This window comes from Oncorhynchus kisutch, linkage group LG5 (genome assembly GCF_002021735.2).
Source record: "Oncorhynchus kisutch isolate 150728-3 linkage group LG5, Okis_V2, whole genome shotgun sequence".
NCBI classification, from domain to species: domain Eukaryota; kingdom Metazoa; phylum Chordata; class Actinopteri; order Salmoniformes; family Salmonidae; genus Oncorhynchus; species Oncorhynchus kisutch.
Window position 1 is genome coordinate 6,272,979 of NC_034178.2, and position 16,577 is coordinate 6,289,555.

The window sequence follows — 16,577 nt, forward strand, 5'->3', positions numbered from 1 at the left end:
TCAGCTGAGTCATTTATCCCGGATGTCTTAATTCTACTTTTGTGCAACAGGCCCCTGGAAAGGTAACCAAGCAGTAGGCGTCCCTTAGTAACCAGGTAAGTGGTCTCAGTTTGGCGTAGAGACTGAAAGCTGATCGAAAGGTGTGTGACGTACGGCTAAAGAGCTACAGGTAAATTGGGGACGGGGGAGTGGGGGTGTGTACAGTGGTGACCCTCAGTCACTTATTGTGTGTGTGTGTGTGTGGACAACTTCACAGTGTGAAGAATACAGTACTCTCCGAATGACTAATCTCATGCTTGACCAGATGACCCGACTCAAACTCAGGCTGCTGGATATCAAATAATCATCTGATCATTTACTTTGATAGACAAAAATGCCATGTTTTTAACTTATGAGTGAAACAAAAAGTAGTAAAAGAGGCAATCTTTTCTGATGTTGTGAGTTCTGGCTGCTCATGGCCTCATTGACTGCTGACTACTCCCCTCCTGCTTGTCTTCATGTCCACAGTGACTGGAGAATGAGAGGGACAACAAGGACAGCAGAGCAGAGTCTGCCCTATCCACCAGTAAGACTATAAAATGTTTGAAAATAAATATTGTAATGAAACGTTGAAGTACAAGCAAACCCTGATTGTTCCTTTTTGTGTGACTGTGTTTTCTGATGTTACTCCTAATTCTGATCCTCTCTTACACACAGACAGCTGATGCTATTTCTCTCTTACACAGACAGCTGATGCTATTTCTCTCTTACACAGACAGCTGATGCTATTTCTCTCTTACACAGACAGCTGATGCTATTTCTCTCTTACACAGACAGCTGATGCTATTTCTCTCTTGGTCTGTAGTTGCCCCAGCAGCCTACTACCTTCATACAGCAGTTACCACAGCAACAGCCCCTCATACAACAGATGCCCCCTCCTCAGCCAAACCATGCACCACGGTCTGGGAGCATCAAAGGTAAACACACACACACAAATGCCAAATACAGCTACTTGTGTGCGTGTGTGTGCATAATGTTCATTTTCATGTATGTGTGTGTTAGACATGGTGGAGCTGATGTTGATGCAGAATGCACAACATGATGCTGAAAGCAATGTCTCCCACGGCCCTGTCACCACCTAACCCAGGACAGGTCCGTTTCACACACACCCACATCATTTATGTCAAATCAAATCGTATTTATCACAAACAACAGTTGTAGACCTTACTGTGAAATGTTTACTTACAAGCTCTTAACCAACAATGTAGCTCAAGAAAGAGTTAAGAAAATATTTACTAAATAAACTAAAGTAAAAAATAAAATAAAAGTAACAGAATAAAAATAACGAGGCTATATAAAGGGGGTACCAGTACCGAGTCAATGTGCAGGGGTACAGGTTAGTCGAGGTCATTTGTATATGTAGGTAGGGGTAAAGTGGCTATGCATAGATAATAAACAGCGAGTAGCAGCAGAGTAAAAACAGGGGGGGGGGGGGGGGGGGGGTCAGTCAATGTAAATAGTCCAGATGGCCATTTGATTAATTGTTCAGCATGTTTGATAAGCATTGTTTTGGTATAGCCAAATATGATGGTTTTATGGAGAATTTGCTTCTTGGTACTGGCAACAAGTTGTAAATTCAAATGTGTAGGCCTACTATGATTCGTGGCTGCTACAGAGAATATGCAAATGATAAAGGTCTGTAAACATGCATCATGACTTCAAAAGAAATAAAACAAGATTTGCAAACATGCATCTTGATCGGTTTTATTCTGTATTTAATCCAAAACACATCTGTCAAACCTTGCCTCTTAGCAATGACCCTCACCACAAGTAGAAGTCAAACTGTACTCAAAACTAACTTAAGTTATTCTTACAGCAAATTAACAAATAAAAACATCAGATTAGTTAGGAAACCATAATCTCATAATCCAAAACAAAGTCGCTCGTATTCATTGTCCAACCGTCATTTCGATTAAAAGTTATGTATGACGTATTAGTCAAATGATCCATGAATTATTGTAACTCCCTGAAGTCCGACCACACACCCCCACCGCATGCACATGAAACAAACATAATTATCGTATGATTAACGTGATCAACTCTGGTACAGAGGCATGATGGGATACAGAGAAAAGAATTGGACTCTTTCCCATGTAAGGAAAATGGCGAGAGGGTGAGACCACGAAGCGAAGATGAAGTTAGGAGGGAAAGAAAGGTAGAGAGAGAGAGAGAGAGGGCGCAACAGAGAGGTAGAGAAATGAGGTAGGGAGGACTATTCTGGACTGAGCTGAATTGTGGCTCGTCCATGTTAAGGCATGGATATAAATCCACTAACTCTTATTAGAAATATAGGTGTATATATTATCTATAATCTACTGGTACATATCTATACCTCTATGGTGTGTACCATTGCAAACTAGTCAGCAGATACTGTAAATACATACCAATATATATGTAATACACCCAGTACTATGAGTGGAAATACTGGTTCCTATTGGATCTCATGTAGAGGGGAGAAGGGATCCAGGTGTAGTGACAGAGAGATGGAAGGAAAGTCAGAGACTGCAGCTCGTGACATTGAGTAGACAGAGGTCTGTATAGCGAACCAGTAAGTCATCCCACCACCAGACCTACACTAGCAGTAGATAGCAGATGTATGGGGGGGGCACACAAACACGTCCCGAAGATGTTTCATTATGTTGAGCAATGCCACGGTGAGAAAGTCTGTATGTGCGCATGTGTTTGTGTGTGTAAGGCGAGGCTATCGGAACACCCCCACGTTGATTGACAGGGCCACCTCTGTCTTCCTGGTCTTGATTGGCCCCATCTTCTTCTCTGGTCCCACCCCTCGGTTGGTCTCAACTTCAGCCCCCACACCCTGCCCTCTACAGGAGTAAAGAGGAAATAGTATCAAAATAAACTGTAGACATTTACTTATGTATTTATATTAACTTTAACTATAAATACACTTTCTTCTAAAGCTAATGTCATACACGAAAAGCAGTGCCAACACTGTGACCTGAGTCTCATTGGATATTTTAAGAAGCCCCACCCTTTCCTGCGTTGCTCCTTCTCTTCCCTCAACCTCTGCTCATCCTGTTGTGTGCTAAAGTCCCGGTTATTGTCAATCAACAGGTTCTGTCCAATCAGAAAAACACCATGTTACTGTCGACGTATTATCTAAATCAGAAAACCATGTCACATTCAATAAGCAAGTTTTGACCAATTAAAGCAGAGCAGGCTGGAAAGCAACCAATACGATGAACCACAGAGGTGCATTTGTTACCTTGACACCGATGATGTCACCATCTTTAAGGTGGAAAGGTGCTCCAAGCAGAGACTCCGCCTTTTTCTTCTTCTTCCGCTTGGACACCTGCTGGCTCTGTGTGCACGCATCATCAACAAGCGCCAGGAAGAGTCATAAAATAAACCACAGGAGAGTGACAACAAAACATCAGGCTCCCTCCCTTCCTCCCTCCACATCTCTTACCCAGTTGGAGAAAGTCTCCCAGGTGTGTGTGTGTGGCTGGTGCTTGGCCAGTAGCAGGGAGTCAGGAGAGAGGCCGTATGTTGAGGCCAGGGCAGAGCGTAGCGATCTGGGGGAAGGGTCTCGAGAAGCATCCCAGACCAGGTCCTCTGGAGGGTAATAACCCCTCTCCCCTGGCACCCCCATCTGGACACGCAGCAACACCTCCTTGGGACTGGGAGAGGGAGGAATGGGGCAATAAGATGGAGGGAGATAACAACAGATCAGAAATCATGCTTCCGGTATCTGCTTAACTGACCAATGAGAGTAGAATAACCCCAGGCTTACCCAAGATCCTCTTCTCTCAGTAGCTGCTGCACACAAAACTCCACCCCACTGCTCAACTTCAACTTCCTGTGAACAGATACTTGTTGAGAAAAAGAAAGGGGCGAGAGGAGATGGACAGAAGTGAGAGGGAGGAGTGTGTGTGTACCTGAGTGTGTGTTGTTGTCCTCTGAGGATACGGGTTAGTCTCTGTCCCTCCAGCTGCCACACACGCAGAAACGCAGGAGTGGGCACACAAACATACTGCAGCTCCGGCAGGGTCAGCACCTAACACACAGAGTATTAACACACACAGCATGGACAGACACAGACTGGAAGGAGCAGTATCAACACACACACTACCTGAGTCTTCAGCTCTTCCAGTGTAGCCTCCTCTGAGATCTCCACCTGTCCCACAGTCCTCAGCTCCACCATGGCCCCGCCCACTAAACACACACACATTTTAACCAGTGGACTTAGTTTCATACTGTGTGTGTGTGTGTGTCTCACCTGTAGTCATATCCTCCAACCTCTGACCCTCCGTGGACCCCGCGGCCATGCCGTTGACCTCTGTTTCCATGGAGACAACAGAGTAGGCGCTCGGCTCCACATACAGCCAGACTGACAGCTTCAGAAAACCCTGAGAGAGAGAACGGGGACGTGAGAGAGGGAATACATGTCTGTAGAGAGTAAATGGGGTTGAAAGAGAACAGGAAGTTGAGTGTACCTTGGGAGGAAGTCGTCCCTCAGTAATCACCAGAGCGTCTCCATGACTCATCTTCAGCTCTGAGAGAGACGCCTCCTGGGAAAGAAACAAGAGAGATTGTGGCAGTTAGTGAAAAAGAGTGCGGAAAATGTATCCCACTTCCTGATTTCGCTGAAGCAATCATTTATTAGGACCCAGGGATTATCGTGAGAATAACACCCGACTATGGCCTGTTCTTAAGCCTGACGCTAAGCAGAGGTCAAAGGGAACAGCCCTTAGGAGGGTGTTATTCACTGATAATCCCGGGTTCCAGGGCCCTTATTGCTTCAACAAAACAATTGCCGGCATATAAAAAAGATGAACAACCTGTTTTCATAAAAAATATATATGTTTTAGACAAACCTCAACTGTTGAGACACATTTTTTCCCCAGGGAGATCAAGCTTATTATTTGCCTGGCTGGGCTGTGGGACGCTGAAGGAGCTTTGCTAATTCAAATTAAGCTGTTAACAGGCATTACCTGGGGGATTGTCGTGAATAACTCCCTGTATCAACCAATCAGCATCCAAACAACCAGTTTTATAATTCTGGTTACTCACCTCATCCATCAAAGCCTCTCCCACCTCCTCACACCAGTCCAGCCTCCTTAGATGCCACCCGTCCCCTGTACACACAACACACATACCATTACACCACTACACCATTACCCCTACACCATTAACCCTACACCATTAACCCGACACCATTAACCCGACACCATTAACCCGACACCATTAACCCGACACCATTAACCCGACACCATTAACCCGACACCATGGGGCGGCAGGGTGGCCTAGTGGTTAGAGCGTTGGACTAGTAACCGGAAGTTCAAATCCCCAAGCTGACAAGGTACAAATGTGTCGTTCTGCCCCTGACAGGCAGTTAACCCACTGTTCCTAGGCCGTCATTGAAAATAAGAATTTGTTCTTAACTGACTTGCCTAGTTAAATAAAGGTCAAATAAAAAATTAAAATAAATAAAAAAATTAACACAAATGCACACACAAGAGAGAAGGGACACACTTATAATCCAATAGTTTTACCTTCAAGTCTTGCTGACTCCAACATTTTCTTGAGACACTACAATAGAATGTATAGATAGGATTAGCAGTCATTAGCAGAGAAGCAGATACACTGTCTGACAGAGAGACAGACACAGGCAGGCAGGCAGGCAGGCAGGCAGGCAGGCAGATAGACCGACCAACCAGCATACCAGCAGTCATTCCCCACCTGTTTAACTGTGCTGGACCGCTCTACAATGATTTCCCCCTCCAAGCCAGATGAGGGTGCTGTCCCCACACTGAAGTACAGGAACAGCTGTGTGTCTTTGGGGGCCGTTCCAGGACAGAGGGACAGGGAGGTCATCAGCCTAACCCCAGCGTCACGAACACTCAGCTCCTCACACACTGTGGAAGGCAACACACACAAACACACGGCTTAACGTTCAGGTAAATACATTCAGGTAAATTGCCAGTGGCACACCGGGCCATTGCCAACTGAAAGCTACTGCCCCCCCCCTCCCCCACAAAATCTATATCAGGTGATTTTATCTTTAGTTTGCGGGCTGAGCAAGCTAGCCCATAATAACCTACCCTCCATACACAAATAATTACAATTTACTTGACAATATCACATTTAAATTGATTGGATGGAAAAATAAAACATCTCGCAATCTCAAAAAGGGTGTTGTTATTGCTGCGATTTTGAACAGTCAGCAGGCTACAGTTGTAGGGCCAATAAAATCTGTTTTATCTTTAGCTACATTTTCCCCAGTTTCCGAGTTCTCAGGTTTTCACTATCAAAATCACTCTTATTTATTTATAGAAAAACAACAAAAATTGAATATTTTAAATCCACAACAATGCTTAAACCACATCGGTAGACCACTTTTAAGATCTGGGGAAAATCCCAAAAGTTTTTTTAAAAATTAAATTGCTCACCTTGCAAGAGACCATTGTGTTTGTCTAGCGGTGTAGAGCTACTGTACCATGGAGCCTACAATATACATGTGATGGCAGAGTTTGCAAAACAAATGCCCACCCTATTCATACAAATCTTCCTGAAATAATTGTGCCAGGTAGGCCTCCTGTGTAGTCAACATTTACCTGGGAAGGTTATGGAAAGCCTTGAGAAACTTTCATTCAAACAGAGCATGATGACAAAACTGTGCATTGCAAAGATTTAACCAAGCCAAACATCTTAAATACCTGTGTTTCATACCCATTGTTGCCTTATAATATCTACCAGTAAATGCTAAGTTGAAACATATTTCCTTCATACCCTACCAACAACCCTACTACTGTCCTTCTTCTGTGTGCAGCTCCACACAACAACCAGTGGCGAGCTGCTCACTCTTGCTGCCCGACAGATGAACTAGTCAGTGAGCGTGTGATAATCTACATAAAGAACTAACAGCTTTGGGAATTTTGTCGTTTTTTTCAACAATTATACATATAACCTAGATTGAAAATATAATTATTACAATATTATTTTGGGGGGGGCATTGACGTGGAGGTTTGACTGGCCTGGAGGGCTTCCAAAACCTACCCGGGCCAGCAGGCAGCCCTGTATGTCGAGCCCTGCATCAATACATACATACAATTAGGACGAAGTAAGAGTTAGATATGTTTATGTGTGAGCATAATTGGGTGTTACAGTACCTGGGGGCAGGAGTTTCCCTGTACGGTCCACCTGCCTCAGACAGCATGCCACACCTGGACAGAGATACACACACCAGTGAAGAGACAACAAACATATATCTACCATAATAATACTGGCTGTATTAGGAGTGGTAACAGTAACAGTACCTTAACTATAGCTGATGATATTAGGAGTGGTAACAGTAATAGTACCTTAACTATAGCTGATGATATTAGGAGTGGTAACAGTACCTTAACTATAGCTGCTGACATTAGGAGTGGTAACAGTAACAGTAACTTAACTATAGCTGATGATATTAGGAGTGGTAACAGTAACTTAACTATAGCTGCTGATATTAGGAGTGGTAACAGTACCTTAACTATAGGTGATGATATTAGGAGTGGTAACAGTAACAGTACCTTAACTATAGCTGCTGATATTAGGAGTGGTAACAGTACCTTAACTATAGGTGATGATATTAGGAGTGGTAACAGTAACAGTACCTTAACTATAGCTGCTGATATTAGGAGTGGTAACAGTAACTTAACTATAGCTGCTGATATTAGGAGTGGTAACAGTAACAGTAACTTAACTATAGCTGCTGATATTAGGAGTGGTAACAGTAACAGTAACGTAACTATAGCTGATGATATTAGGAGTGGTAACAGTAATAGTACCTTAACTATAGCTGATGATATTACAGTACCTTAACTATTGCTGATGATATTAGGAGTGGTAACAGTAATAGTACCTTAAATATAGCTGATGATTTTAGGAGTGGTAACAGTAACAGTACCTTAACTATAGCTGATGATATTAGGAGTGGTAACAGTAACAGTACCTTAACTATAGCTGATGATATTAGGAGTGGTAATAGTAACAGTACCTGACCTATAGCTGATGATATTAGGAGTGGTAACAGTACCTTAACTATAGCTGCTGCTATTAGGAGTGGTAACAGTACCTTAACTATAGCTGATGATATTAGGAGTGGTAACAGTAACAGTACCTTAACTATAGCTGATGATATTAGGAGTGGTAACAGTAACAGTACCTTAACTATAGCTGATGATATTAGGAGTGGTAACAGTAACAGTACCTGACCTATAGCTGATGATATTAGGAGTGGTAACAGTACCTTAACTATAGCTGCTGCTATTAGGAGTGGTAACAGTACCTTAACTATAGCTGATGATATTAGGAGTGGTAACAGTAACAGTAACTTAACTATAGCTGATGATATTAGGAGTGGTAACAGTACCTTAACAATAGCTGATGATATTAGGAGTGGTAACAGTACCTTAACTATAGCTGATGATATTAGGAGTGGTAACAGTAACAGTAACTTAACTATAGCTGATGATATTAGGAGTGGTAACAGTACCTTAACAATAGCTGATGATATTAGGAGTGGTAACAGTACCTTAACTATAGCTGATGATATTAGGAGTGGTAACAGTAACAGTAACTTAACTATAGCTGATGATATTAGGAGTGGTAACAGTACCTTAACTATAGCTGATGATATTAGGAGTGGTAACAGTACCTTAACTATAGCTGATGATATTAGGAGTGGTAACAGTACCTTAACAATAGCTGATGATATTAGGAGTGGTAACAGTACCTTAACTATAGCTGATGATATTAGGAGTGGTAACAGTAACAGTACCTTAACTATAGCTGATGATATTAGGAGTGGTAACAGTAACAGTAACTTAACTATAGCTGATGATATTAGGAGTGGTAACAGTAACAGTAACGTAACTATAGCTGATGATATTAGGAGTGGTAACAGTACCTTAACTATAGCTGATGATATTAGGAGTGGTAACAGTAATAGTACCTTAACTATAGCTGATGATATTAGGAGTGGTAACAGTAATAGTACCTTAACTATAGCTGATGATATTAGGAGTGGTAACAGTAACAGTACCTTAACTATAGCTGATGATATTAGGAGTGGTAACAGTAATAGTACCTTAAATATAGCTGATGATATTAGGAGTGCTAACAGTAACAGTACCTTAACTATAGCTGATGATATTAGGAGTGGTAACAGTAACAGTACCTTAACTATAGCTGATGATATTAGGAGTGGTAATAGTAACAGTACCTGACCTATAACTGATGATATTAGGAGTGGTAACAGTACCTTAACTATAGATGCTGCTATTAGGAGTGGTAACAGCACCTTAACTATAGCTGATGATATTAGGAGTGGAAACAGTAACAGTAACTTAACTATAGCTGATGATATTAGGAGTGGTAATAGTAACAGTACCTTAACTATAGCTGATGATATTAGGAGTGGTAACAGTAATAGTACCTTAACTATAGCTGATGATATTAGGAGTGGTAACAGTAACAGTAACTTAACTATAGCTGATGATATTAGGAGTGGTAACAGTAACAGTAACGTAACTATAGCTGATGATATTAGGAGTGGTAACAGTAACAGTACCTTAACTATAGCTGATGATATTACGAGTGGTAATAGTAACAGTACCTGACCTATAGCTGATGATATTAGGAGTGGTAACAGTACCTTAACTATAGCTGCTGCTATTAGGAGTGGTAACAGTACCTTAACTATAGCTGATGATATTAGGAGTGGTAACAGTAACAGTACCTGACCTATAGCTGATGATATTAGGAGTGGTAACAGTACCTTAACTATAGCTGCTGCTATTAGGAGTGGTAACAGTACCTTAACTATAGCTGATGATATTAGGAGTGGTAACAGTAACTTAACTATAGCTGATGATATTAGGAGTGGTAACAGTAACAGTAACTTAACTATAGCTGATGATATTAGGAGTGGTAACAGTAACATGAACTTAACTATAGCTGATGATATTAGGAGTGGTAACAGTAACTTAACTATAGCTGATGATATTAAGAGTGGTAACAGTACCTTAACTATAGCTGATGATATTAGGAGTGGTAACAGTACCTTAACTATAGCTGATGATATTAGGAGTGGTAACAGTAACAGTAACTTAACTATAGCTGATGATATTAGGAGTGGTAACAGTACCTTAACTATAGCTGATGATATTAGGAGTGGTAACAGTAACAGTAACTTAACTATAGCTGATGATATTAGGAGTGGTAACAGTACCTTAACTATAGCTGATGATATTAGGAGTGGTAACAGTAATAGTACCTTAACTATAGCTGATGATATTAGGAGTGGTAACAGTAATAGTACCTTAACTATAGCTGATGATATTAGGAGTGGTAACAGTAACAGTACCTTAACTATAGCTGATGATATTAGGAGTGGTAACAGTAATAGTACCTTAAATATAGCTGATGATATTAGGAGTGGTAACAGTAACAGTACCTTAACTATAGCTGATGATATTAGGAGTGGTAATAGTAACAGTACCTGACCTATAGCTGATGATATTAGGAGTGGTAACAGTACCTTAACTATAGCTGCTGCTATTAGGAGTGGTAACAGCACCTTAACTATAGCTGATGATATTAGGAGTGGTAACAGTACCTTAACTATAGCTGATGATATTAGGAGTGGTAACAGTACCTTAACTATAGCTGATGATATTAGGAGTGGTAACAGTACCTTAACTATAGCTGATGATAGTAGGAGTGGTAACAGTACCTTAACTATAGCTGATGATATTAGGAGTGGTAACAGTACCTTACCTATAGCTGATGATATTAGGAGTGGTAACAGTAATAGTACCTTAACTATAGCTGATGATATTAGGAGTGGTAACAGTACCTTAACTATAGCTGCTGATATTAGGAGTGGTAACAGTAACTTAACTATAGCTGATGATATTAGGAGTGGTAACAGTAACAGTAACTTAACTATAGCTGCTGATATTAGGAGTGGTAACAGTACCTTAACTATAGGTGATGATATTAGGAGTGGTAACAGTAACAGTACCTTAACTATAGCTGCTGATATTAGGAGTGGTAACAGTACCTTAACTATAGGTGATGATATTAGGAGTGGTAACAGTAACAGTACCTTAACTATAGCTGCTGATATTAGGAGTGGTAACAGTAACAGTAACTTAACTATAGCTGATGATATTAGGAGTGGTAACAGTAACAGTAACTTAACTATAGCTGATGATATTAGGAGTGGTAACAGTACCTTAACTATAGCTGATGATATTAGGAGTGGTAACAGTAATAGTACCTTAACTATAGCTGATGATATTAGGAGTGGTAACAGTAACAGTACCTTAACTATAGCTGATGATATTACAGTACCTTAACTATAGCTGCTGATATTAGGAGTGGTAACAGTAACTTAACTATAGCTGCTGATATTAGGAGTGGTAACAGTAACAGTAACTTAACTATAGCTGCTGATATTAGGAGTGGTAACAGTAACAGTAACTTAACTATAGCTGATGATATTAGGAGTGGTAACAGTAACAGTAACTTAACTATAGCTGATGATATTAGGAGTGGTAACAGTAACAGTAACAGTAACGTAACTATAGCTGATGATATTAGGAGTGGTAACAGTAATAGTACCTTAACTATAGCTGATGATATTACAGTACCTTAACTATTGCTGATGATATTAGGAGTGGTAACAGTAATAGTACCTTAAATATAGCTGATGATTTTAGGAGTGGTAACAGTAACAGTACCTTAACTATAGCTGATGATATTAGGAGTGGTAACAGTAACAGTACCTTAACTATAGCTGATGATATTAGGAGTGGTAATAGTAACAGTACCTGACCTATAGCTGATGATATTAGGAGTGGTAACAGTACCTTAACTATAGCTGCTGCTATTAGGAGTGGTAACAGTACCTTAACTATAGCTGATGATATTAGGAGTGGTAACAGTAACAGTACCTTAACTATAGCTGATGATATTAGGAGTGGTAACAGTAACAGTACCTTAACTATAGCTGATGATATTAGGAGTGGTAACAGTAACAGTACCTGACCTATAGCTGATGATATTAGGAGTGGTAACAGTACCTTAACTATAGCTGCTGCTATTAGGAGTGGTAACAGTACCTTAACTATAGCTGATGATATTAGGAGTGGTAACAGTAACAGTAACTTAACTATAGCTGATGATATTAGGAGTGGTAACAGTACCTTAACAATAGCTGATGATATTAGGAGTGGTAACAGTACCTTAACTATAGCTGATGATATTAGGAGTGGTAACAGTAACAGTAACTTAACTATAGCTGATGATATTAGGAGTGGTAACAGTACCTTAACTATAGCTGATGATATTAGGAGTGGTAACAGTACCTTAACTATAGCTGATGATATTAGGAGTGGTAACAGTACCTTAACAATAGCTGATGATATTAGGAGTGGTAACAGTACCTTAACTATAGCTGATGATATTAGGAGTGGTAACAGTAACAGTACCTTAACTATAGCTGATGATATTAGGAGTGGTAACAGTAACAGTAACTTAACTATAGCTGATGATATTAGGAGTGGTAACAGTAACAGTAACGTAACTATAGCTGATGATATTAGGAGTGGTAACAGTACCTTAACTATAGCTGATGATATTAGGAGTGGTAACAGTAATAGTACCTTAACTATAGCTGATGATATTAGGAGTGGTAACAGTAATAGTACCTTAACTATAGCTGATGATATTAGGAGTGGTAACAGTAACAGTACCTTAACTATAGCTGATGATATTAGGAGTGGTAACAGTAATAGTACCTTAAATATAGCTGATGATATTAGGAGTGCTAACAGTAACAGTACCTTAACTATAGCTGATGATATTAGGAGTGGTAACAGTAACAGTACCTTAACTATAGCTGATGATATTAGGAGTGGTAATAGTAACAGTACCTGACCTATAACTGATGATATTAGGAGTGGTAACAGTACCTTAACTATAGATGCTGCTATTAGGAGTGGTAACAGCACCTTAACTATAGCTGATGATATTAGGAGTGGAAACAGTAACAGTAACTTAACTATAGCTGATGATATTAGGAGTGGTAATAGTAACAGTACCTTAACTATAGCTGATGATATTAGGAGTGGTAACAGTAATAGTACCTTAACTATAGCTGATGATATTAGGAGTGGTAACAGTAACAGTAACTTAACTATAGCTGATGATATTAGGAGTGGTAACAGTAACAGTAACGTAACTATAGCTGATGATATTAGGAGTGGTAACAGTAACAGTACCTTAACTATAGCTGATGATATTACGAGTGGTAATAGTAACAGTACCTGACCTATAGCTGATGATATTAGGAGTGGTAACAGTACCTTAACTATAGCTGCTGCTATTAGGAGTGGTAACAGTACCTTAACTATAGCTGATGATATTAGGAGTGGTAACAGTAACAGTACCTGACCTATAGCTGATGATATTAGGAGTGGTAACAGTACCTTAACTATAGCTGCTGCTATTAGGAGTGGTAACAGTACCTTAACTATAGCTGATGATATTAGGAGTGGTAACAGTAACTTAACTATAGCTGATGATATTAGGAGTGGTAACAGTAACAGTAACTTAACTATAGCTGATGATATTAGGAGTGGTAACAGTAACATTAACTTAACTATAGCTGATGATATTAGGAGTGGTAACAGTAACTTAACTATAGCTGATGATATTAAGAGTGGTAACAGTACCTTAACTATAGCTGATGATATTAGGAGTGGTAACAGTACCTTAACTATAGCTGATGATATTAGGAGTGGTAACAGTAACAGTACCTTAACTATAGCTGATGATATTAGGAGTGGTAACAGTAACAGTAACTTAACTATAGCTGATGATATTAGGAGTGGTAACAGTACCTTAACTATAGCTGATGATATTAGGAGTGGTAACAGTAATAGTACCTTAACTATAGCTGATGATATTAGGAGTGGTAACAGTAATAGTACCTTAACTATAGCTGATGATATTAGGAGTGGTAACAGTAATAGTACCTTAAATATAGCTGATGATATTAGGAGTGGTAACAGTAACAGTACCTTAACTATAGCTGATGATATTAGGAGTGGTAACAGTAACAGTACCTTAACTATAGCTGATGATATTAGGAGTGGTAATAGTAACAGTACCTGACCTATAGCTGATGATATTAGGAGTGGTAACAGTACCTTAACTATAGCTGCTGCTATTAGGAGTGGTAACAGCACCTTAACTATAGCTGATGATATTAGGAGTGGTAACAGTACCTTAACTATAGCTGATGATATTAGGAGTGGTAACAGTACCTTAACTATAGCTGATGATATTAGGAGTGGTAACAGTAACTTAACTATAGCTGATGATATTAGGAGTGGTAACAGTACCTTAACTATAGCTGATGATATTAGGAGTGGTAACAGTACCTTACCTATAGCTGATGATATTAGGAGTGGTAACAGTAATAGTACCTTAACTATAGCTGCTGATATTAGGAGTGGTAACAGTAACAGTAACTTAACTATAGCTGATGATATTAGGAGTGGTAACAGTAACAGTAACTTAACTATAGCTGCTGATATTAGGAGTGGTAACAGTACCTTAACTATAGGTGATGATATTAGGAGTGGTAACAGTAACAGTACCTTAACTATAGCTGCTGATATTAGGAGTGGTAACAGTACCTTAACTATAGGTGATGATATTAGGAGTGGTAACAGTAACAGTACCTTAACTATAGCTGCTGATATTAGGAGTGGTAACAGTAACTTAACTATAGCTGCTGATATTAGGAGTGGTAACAGTAACAGTAACTTAACTATAGCTGCTGATATTAGGAGTGGTAACAATAACAGTAACTTAACTATAGCTGATGATATTAGGAGTGGTAACAGTAACAGTAACTTAACTATAGCTGATGATATTAGGAGTGGTAACAGTACCTTAACTATAGCTGATGATATTAGGAGTGGTAACAGTAATAGTACCTTAACTATAGCTGATGATATTAGGAGTGGTAACAGTAACAGTACCTTAACTATAGCTGATGATATTAGGAGTGGTAACAGTAACAGTAACTTAACTATAGCTGATGATATTAGGAGTGGTAACAGTAATAGTACCTTAACTATAGCTGATGATATTACAGTACCTTAACTATTGCTGATGATATTAGGAGTGGTAACAGTAATAGTACCTTAAATATAGCTGATGATTTTAGGAGTGGTAACAGTAACAGTACCTTAACTATAGCTGATGATATTAGGAGTGGTAACAGTAACAGTACCTTAACTATAGCTGATGATATTAGGAGTGGTAATAGTAACAGTACCTGACCTATAGCTGATGATATTAGGAGTGGTAACAGTACCTTAACTATAGCTGCACCTATTAGGAGTGGTAACAGTACCTTAACTATAGCTGATGATATTAGGAGTGGTAACAGTAACAGTACCTTAACTATAGCTGATGATATTAGGAGTGGTAACAGTAACAGTACCTTAACTATAGCTGATGATATTAGGAGTGGTAACAGTAACAGTACCTGACCTATAGCTGCTGCTATTAGGAGTGGTAACAGTACCTTAACTATAGCTGATGATATTAGGAGTGGTAACAGTAACAGTAACTTAACTATAGCTGATGATATTAGGAGTGGTAACAGTACCTTAACAATAGCTGATGATATTAGGAGTGGTAACAGTACCTTAACTATAGCTGATGATATTAGGAGTGGTAACAGTAACAGTAACTTAACTATAGCTGATGATATTAGGAGTGGTAACAGTACCTTAACAATAGCTGATGATATTAGGAGTGGTAACAGTACCTTAACTATAGCTGATGATATTAGGAGTGGTAACAGTAACAGTAACTTAACTATAGCTGATGATATTAGGAGTGGTAACAGTACCTTAACTATAGCTGATGATATTAGGAGTGGTAACAGTACCTTAACTATAGCTGATGATATTAGGAGTGGTAACAGTACCTTAACAATAGCTGATGATATTAGGAGTGGTAACAGTACCTTAACTATAGCTGATGATATTAGGAGTGGTAACAGTAACAGTACCTTAACTATAGCTGATGATATTAGGAGTGGTAACAGTAACAGTAACGTAACTATAGCTGATGATATTAGGAGTGGTAACAGTACCTTAACTATAGCTGATGATATTAGGAGTGGTAACAGTAATAGTACCTTAACTATAGCTGATGATATTAGGAGTGGTAACAGTAATAGTACCTTAACTATAGCTGATGATATTAGGAGTGGTAACAGTAACAGTACCTTAACTATAGCTGATGATATTAGGAGTGGTAACAGTAATAGTACCTTAAATATAGCTGATGATATTAGGAGTGCTAACAGTAACAGTACCTTAACTATAGCTGATGATATTAGGAGTGGTAACAGTAACAGTACCTTAACTATAGCTGATGATATTAGGAGTGGTAATAGTAACAGTACCTGACCTATAACTGATGATATTAGGAGTGGTAAC

General features: G+C 39.4%; 1 protein-coding gene across 1 annotated transcript in view; it reads right to left on the reverse strand.

Annotated features, from left to right (window-relative positions):
- Window positions 1-1,727: 1,727 nt before the first annotated feature.
- Window positions 1,728-16,577, reverse strand: part of LOC109890395 (ubiquitin carboxyl-terminal hydrolase 40) — a 31,354-nt gene continuing 16,504 nt past the window's right edge. Inside the window, exons 19-31 of the mRNA XM_031824280.1 lie at window positions 7,173-7,226; window positions 5,743-5,918; window positions 5,556-5,592; window positions 5,074-5,138; window positions 4,497-4,571; window positions 4,280-4,409; window positions 4,133-4,215; window positions 3,939-4,057; window positions 3,794-3,859; window positions 3,470-3,680; window positions 3,266-3,361; window positions 3,032-3,117; window positions 1,728-2,864 (exon numbers count right to left, since the gene is read on the reverse strand). Coding sequence (XP_031680140.1) covers window positions 2,741-2,864; window positions 3,032-3,117; window positions 3,266-3,361; window positions 3,470-3,680; window positions 3,794-3,859; window positions 3,939-4,057; window positions 4,133-4,215; window positions 4,280-4,409; window positions 4,497-4,571; window positions 5,074-5,138; window positions 5,556-5,592; window positions 5,743-5,918; window positions 7,173-7,226 — 1,322 coding nt within the window. The 3' untranslated portion in view covers window positions 1,728-2,740. The remainder of the gene's footprint in view (window positions 2,865-3,031; window positions 3,118-3,265; window positions 3,362-3,469; window positions 3,681-3,793; window positions 3,860-3,938; window positions 4,058-4,132; window positions 4,216-4,279; window positions 4,410-4,496; window positions 4,572-5,073; window positions 5,139-5,555; window positions 5,593-5,742; window positions 5,919-7,172; window positions 7,227-16,577) is intronic.